Genomic DNA, 6,789 nt, shown 5'->3' on the forward strand with positions numbered 1-6,789 from the left:
GGTGTCATAGATATTCTATCATCTTGTATTTATTCATTTATTTTTTATATTGTATAATATGTTTAACCATCAATAAATGTACATATATTTATTACCTAAATAATAGTACTGTGGTATTTTGTAAAAAGGAATAAGCTATTCAAGGGTATTGCACCATCAAATAAATTTATTGCACCCATATATATCAGGAATACGTTAAACACGGGAAATAGCACTTTGCGCCACCTATCACTTTCATATCAATTTTTAGAAAACTTTGGGGTATAAGTTTTTTCCGGGTGAGCACTTTCCCCACCATCTTACAGTCTAACCCACTTTTTGATTACTCATAAGGAGAGCTGATCTGTGCCTGGTGCGTTGCCAACACTCTCTCCGACAGTTTATCCCGGGCCCCTCCAAGCTTCTTCAAAGCCTGGACACAAATTGGCACACATTCCAAAGTTTTTTTTAAAAAATTGCATACTGTTGTGATTTGAAAATCGCAAGCCAAAAATCTTAATCACATTATGTGATTAATCGCACATTATATATATATATATATATATATATATACACACACACACTTTTTTCTTTTTCTTTGTGGCACTACGATTGTGTTACTAGAACGGGTCTCAGGTACTGGCCTTTAAAATGAAGATAAAAAGATCAAACATTCTTCCATGCTCCTAGATTCTAAAGAAATTCGCTAAAAACCATGGAGGTAACAAGAACTATAGATACTAATCAGAGAAAGAAAATGTTACTAATCCATTGAGTGTTAAAGATGTAGAAAAACCAAACATTGTTGCTGTTGTAAGGGGCACTAAAATCAAATAGTAACTTTCATGATTCAGAAAGAATGTGATAATGCTGAAAGATACCATATAAATGGAAATGTAATCAGAAGAAACTAGTTTGGGAACAAAAAATATTAGTGGGATTCAGTTTGAGAAGTATCATGAACTGATTCATTGGTATGTCTTGTCTAGAATGATGTAAAATGTACACACAGACAAATGAATAAATGTATGATACATGATTTTACTGTTTGAATGTATCTCACCCCAGAGCAGCAACTCCTCTACGTTATATAAAACACAGTTTTACCTCTTTTATAACTTGCTCAGGTTTCTGAACAGAAAGCTGCAATCTTTTTTGAAGGAAAAAACATTCTGTTTGCCTGGCCACATCAAGAAACTTCTGAATGCACTGCTCAACACCTGCAATTATTAAAGACACAATGTCAATTTATTTCGGATTTTGACACAATATTCATATCAGTGAGTACATAAGTTATACGAACTTTAAAGTGAGTATAGTTGAACAAAATAACAATGTAGGATAAAACAGTTTACTAAAAAGCCAACTTATTAAAAATAATCAGATAATCACATACTAATTACATTAATAATTAATGTATTAAAGGGACAGTAAAGTCAAAATTTAACTTTCATGATTAGATTTTAAACAAGAGAAGGAAGCAAATTTAAAGGGAATGAAACCCAACATTTTTATTTCATGATTCAGATAGAGCATACATTATAAACAACTTTTCAATTGACTTCTATTATCAAATTTCCTTCGTTATCTATGTATCCTTTGTTGAAAAGCAGGGCCATAAGCTCAGGAGTGTGTATGTGTCAGACATTATATGGCAGCAGTTTTTCAGGAATGTTATACATTTGCAAGAGCACTAGATGGCAGCACTATTACCTACCCTGTAGTACCCAGATATGTGAACGCTACCTATCTAGGTATTCCTTCAACAAAGATAACCATGAGAATGAAGCAAAATTTGATACTGTAAGTAAATGATAAACTTTTATTTAAAAGTGTATGATCTGTCTGAGTCACAGAACAATTTTGGGTTTCATGTCCCTTTAAGGGATAGGAAACCCCCAAAAATTATTTAACTTATTCAAAACTTCTATATATAATAAATAGCTTTCTAATAGGTACCTCTGTAAAGTTCTCTTTTCTTTCCTTTTAATTTTAATTCTAAATTTAAAACCATTTTATATTCATTACATGGCCCTATTACAATGTTCTACTTAGGTAGAAACATTATGGCAGCCCGCATGCGTATCTAAACTATTTTATTGCAAAAGCATGTGCAGAATCACCCTCCTCTCTCCACTTACCCAGCGGAGCATCACGCTCTAAGCGTCGGATGCCGGTGTCATGCGATTAAAAGAAAAACAAATATGTTGGCTGTGTGTTTCTGTCCAAAGTGCGCATGAGAAAAATAGCAAGCGTGCATGCTAAGGGGGCAGACATTACATCACAGGCATATTAAAATGAACGGACACAGCCGCTTCTCCATTGGATGGGGGTGGAAGCTGCATTAGCATACACTCTTCCTCCTTTTATGGGCGGTCGTTACTGCTCGTTTCAGGATAACAAACATTATATTGAAGGTATGTAGAAGCTTTGGTTGTAAACAAAAATAGGTTATTTCATTACTTATTTAATGTTAATTCAAATAAAGTCTTATTCAAGCACACATGTGGAAGAATTTCTAAGCCTTTAATAAAAGTAGTAAATTGGAAAGTTTAAAACTGTATGCTCCATCATGAAAGAAAAACAATCTGAGTTTGATTTCTCTTCAAGACCTCTTGACTTATGGTTAAGTAAGACTGATATATCTGTGTACAGCAATTCTGTGTTTTCTGCTAGTCAATATAACTCATACAACATTTATGTGTACATTTTCCCACTTTAAAAAGGAACAACTAGTTTTATATTATAAAAATTACTGTATGTGAATGTGTTTATTCTGTGGAAGTATAGGGGCCACTATTTTTTTTTTAAATTAATCAATCAACACATGTTGGCTTTTATACATTAAAGTAACTCCATTTTCTATGTAAAATTGACATTTTAGTATTTTGCCTTTAATGAACCTTAATAAGGCAGGACATTTTTTATAATAATTTTAGCTGAGAGAAAAAACAACAACATCCTTTCTTCTTTTTAAAGCACCAAGGACACTGTAGCCTTCAGTGCTTCTCACAACTCTCTAAATGCATTTGGCCATGTACTACACCCATATGGCAAGGTGAATATAGGTGTAATACACGGGAGAATCCAGAGTAGAAAAAGCATCAGGAGGTAGAAGAGACATAAGGTGCTTTTGAATTAAAAGACATCATTGTTTTCTCCCAGGTAACTTTTCTAAGATCAATGCCTCTTGGGGACAAAATGTTCTATTTACTAAAAAGTCAGAGTCTCACCAGTTCTTATTTCTTCTTGATCTGTTCCATTTACATAGTCTTGGCTAACAAGTGAAGCGAAGCAAGCCTGAAATAGAAAGTACAAAAGAAAAATAAATCTAGCTGTGTGATGCCCTAGATACTCGCTAGCTAATGTTTACAGATTAGTCACAGGGCTCAATAACTATGTTTAAAATTTAGAAGCCAGTAAGAATATTCAGGAGACAGACAGTGGTAATTGTATATAAATATATGAGAATAACCCAAAATGTTAGGAGACAGTGGCTTCGGAGTTTGTCGAGCCCTGGATTGGTGCATAGAGAGGACAGTGATGATGCCTCCTTTTTCCCCCCGACTTTACTAGAATGTTATTTTAACTCAGAGTCTTGCGAATGCCCCTTGTACGAATACACAATATTGCTACTAGCGTTTTGAATTTAAAGTTGATCATGTATAAACAAACTGAACATTAGTTATTATAAGCATCACACTTAAAGAAAAAAAAAATTGGCAGCTTGAGAACAAGACTACATATTTACAAAAAAAAAAAAAATATTTATGATTTACAAAACCCTACCCACTTGTAGGGTTTTGAAATTGTGATTCAATTTTAAAATTTGTTTCTGATAGCAAATACAATCCTGTTTGTAAATGTATGTATTTGTTAAAATTAGACATGGGCATTCAGAGGTTTTGGATGCCTCTAAATGCGGAAGAAGACGGTCGCTAGCGGCATTTGTGGGGGGTTTTGGAGACAGATTTATTCTTGTAAAAATGCAAGAAACTAAGATCTGAGCGGGTCTGTTTTTTTCAAACAGCGCATCGGGCCAGCTGTATAGTCACAGCCCGGCCCGACCGCGCCATAGCACTAAGTGCAACTCGCTCCTGCTCTGTCAGACAGAGAGCGGTCGGGCCGGGCTGTGACTATACAGCTGGCCCGATGCGCTGTTTGAAAAAAACAGACCCGCTCAGAAGATCACAGAGAGCGGGTCTGTAAAACAGCAGTTATTTTTTAAAATTCAAAGGGGAAATTATGTTTTATAAAGATTGTGCTAATATAATGTTATATAATTCTGCACTATGTGCAGAATTATATAACATTATTTTTATGGTTTACTGTCCCTTTAAATACTTACTTTTTTCTTTAGCAAACACAGACCGCGATCCTCTGCCCGCAGCTCCTCTGTACTTAGCACTTCAATGACGAAACCGGCTTCCTACAATCACGGCGTGGCCTCACGAGATGGACGCTCCGGGGTGCTCGCCATGATTGGAGGAAGCCGGTTTTGTCATTGCTGAGATAAGTACAGAGATGCTGAGGGCGGAGGCTCACGGTCTGTACTTGCTAAAGAGAAAGGTCAGTATTTTTTTAAAAAAATGCTGCAATGTAAAGTTTAATGAATGAAAGTGCCCCAGTTTTTAATAATATTTTTAAAAACCGGGCACTCATTCATTCACTTTCAATTTTTGGCTGCAGGCTTGCTCATGCTACAAATGCAGCTTAAAGCGATAGAAGGGACAAAACTGAAATGTGCATGGGTGCATTTCAGTTTTAAAAAGACACTCCCCTTTAGCAAAAATGCTACAAATAATAGTTATTGTTGTTTATCAGCAGCATATACAGGGATGACCTGTGCTGTGCACCAGTATTCAGAGCTCAGAGAGCTGGCAGTGTATTGTGTCTGTGAAGACTTAATTGTGTCATAAAAGCCATGCTGAGTCTCTCAGGTGTAATGCTTGAATAATGGTGCATGGGCCCTCACAGCATATGTGCATATGGCACTTAGGGTTGCCAGCTGTCCGGTATTTGACCGGACAGTCCGGTATTTTCAGTTGCTGCCCGGTAATACAAATACAAAAAAAACGGACAAGCCTCTCTAAGACAGTCACACTGTCTGTACTTTAAATTTTTTTATTTTATTTGTGATGATCAGCCTCCGTTAAAAAGTTCCCTCCCAGAGTTCCACTACCCCTACCAGGCTGTGTCCCACTCCCAACCAGCAGTCCGGCACCCAATCTAGCCTGTTAGTTGGCTGCTATTAGCTCAGCTAGAGCCGGACTCCTGGTGGGCACAACCGCGCAGCTTGCACTGACTGAGAGTCTGTCGGACGGACGTCATGTGATCACGCCGTGCACGTGACATCACGTCATTGAGAAGACCGGGCTGTGCTGTTAGATGGCTGCTGAGTGCTTTTGAGTCTGCATGCCGTTCACTCAGTCAGCAGCAATCTGTCACTTCACTGTGTGTGACACTGACCAGGTAAGACCTGGTGAGTTGCGGACCCCTCAGCCAGCAGGGACCTACTGGGGAACAGAACTTTATTCTTTATTTTCATTTGCGCCTTTGCTCTGGTGACCTTGATGCAACAAATTCTATAAGTAATTATATATGTGTATATATATATATATATATATATATATATATATATATATATATATATATATATATGTGTATATATATAATATGTCACCTCAAACTCCCCCCCCCAGTTGTTTTCTTGGGTGTTCGGTATTTTTGTGGCGGACACCTGGCAACCCTAATGGTACTAAAGTGATAACTTTAACTAAAAACATTTTTGCTAATGAAAGTAAATTATAAAAACAAGAGGTTCAGCTTTTAAATTTCTATCCCTTTAACGAATCTTCCCGCATGCAGCTCCCACGCAGAAAAACAAACTTGAATTGGTGGCTACATGTAACAGCTGCTCGTGAGCAGGACTTTGCCAATGTGTTTAAACACATAGTAAACCAAGGTCAGTGCATGATATCACAAACTAGACCATGACATTTGATCAATAGAATGTGCATCGATACTATTTGTAAATTAGTGGGACGAGTTTAATGTTATTTACCATTTGTTTTCCCTAATGATTTATTTTTGAAGACTGAAATATAGATGTGACTATAAATGTCATCATTTTAACTACTTGGTCCTACATTATACAATGAGATCAGGACCAAAGACTTCAATAGTGCGATGTACTGAGTTTAATATGTAAGGTGCATTAAATTAGTATACATAAATAATATTGCTATATAAAAGATTTTATAACCCCTTGGATATCTGAGACTGACTTATACTGTCATCAACACAAAAAAATCCAGCCACCTTAACCACTAACTCACCTCGAATGATGACTCCAGCTCATCTACCAAAGTGAAGTTGGAGTTCTTAGCGCCAGGGGGAGTTGACATGAGCGCACCTGCAGTACCCGGTTGTATAGGAGGAGGGGGACCAGGCGGCTGCCCTGAAAACATACCGCTAAGGGAAGACGCCATTGTTTTTATTTTTACTTTAAAAAAAAAATGAATAAAAGCAAGGAACCAACCAGAAGAAAACCGGAAGCTGTAAGTGACTAGTGGCTGAATCGCACTCCATCCATCTTTAAAGTTGGCAAAGAAACCTCAATTTTCCATTCGTCCGACATTTTTATTTTGGGTAGAATGTTCCGAACGATGCCTTCTATTGTCGCCATCATTAATATGGGCGAAGTACAATGTTATGGGCTTTTGTACACGTTGCTTGCAGTTACAATTACAAACAAATGTAATCAATAGATTTCTGTTTGCATTTATTAATCATGTAACTAACTACCAA

General features: G+C 36.8%; 1 protein-coding gene across 1 annotated transcript in view; it reads right to left on the bottom strand.

Moving 5' to 3' along the window:
• The window catches only part of MED28 (mediator complex subunit 28), a 13,136-nt gene extending 6,603 nt beyond the window's left edge, over positions 1–6,533 (bottom strand). Inside the window, exons 1-3 of the mRNA XM_053700889.1 lie at positions 6,318–6,533; positions 3,213–3,279; positions 1,087–1,199 (exon numbers count right to left, since the gene is read on the bottom strand). Coding sequence (XP_053556864.1) covers positions 1,087–1,199; positions 3,213–3,279; positions 6,318–6,470 — 333 coding nt within the window. The 5' untranslated portion in view covers positions 6,471–6,533. The remainder of the gene's footprint in view (positions 1–1,086; positions 1,200–3,212; positions 3,280–6,317) is intronic.
• Between the last annotated feature and the right edge of the window lie 256 nt (positions 6,534–6,789).

Source organism: Bombina bombina, chromosome 2 (genome assembly GCF_027579735.1).
Source record: "Bombina bombina isolate aBomBom1 chromosome 2, aBomBom1.pri, whole genome shotgun sequence".
In the NCBI taxonomy this organism is placed as follows: Eukaryota; Metazoa; Chordata; class Amphibia; order Anura; family Bombinatoridae; genus Bombina; species Bombina bombina.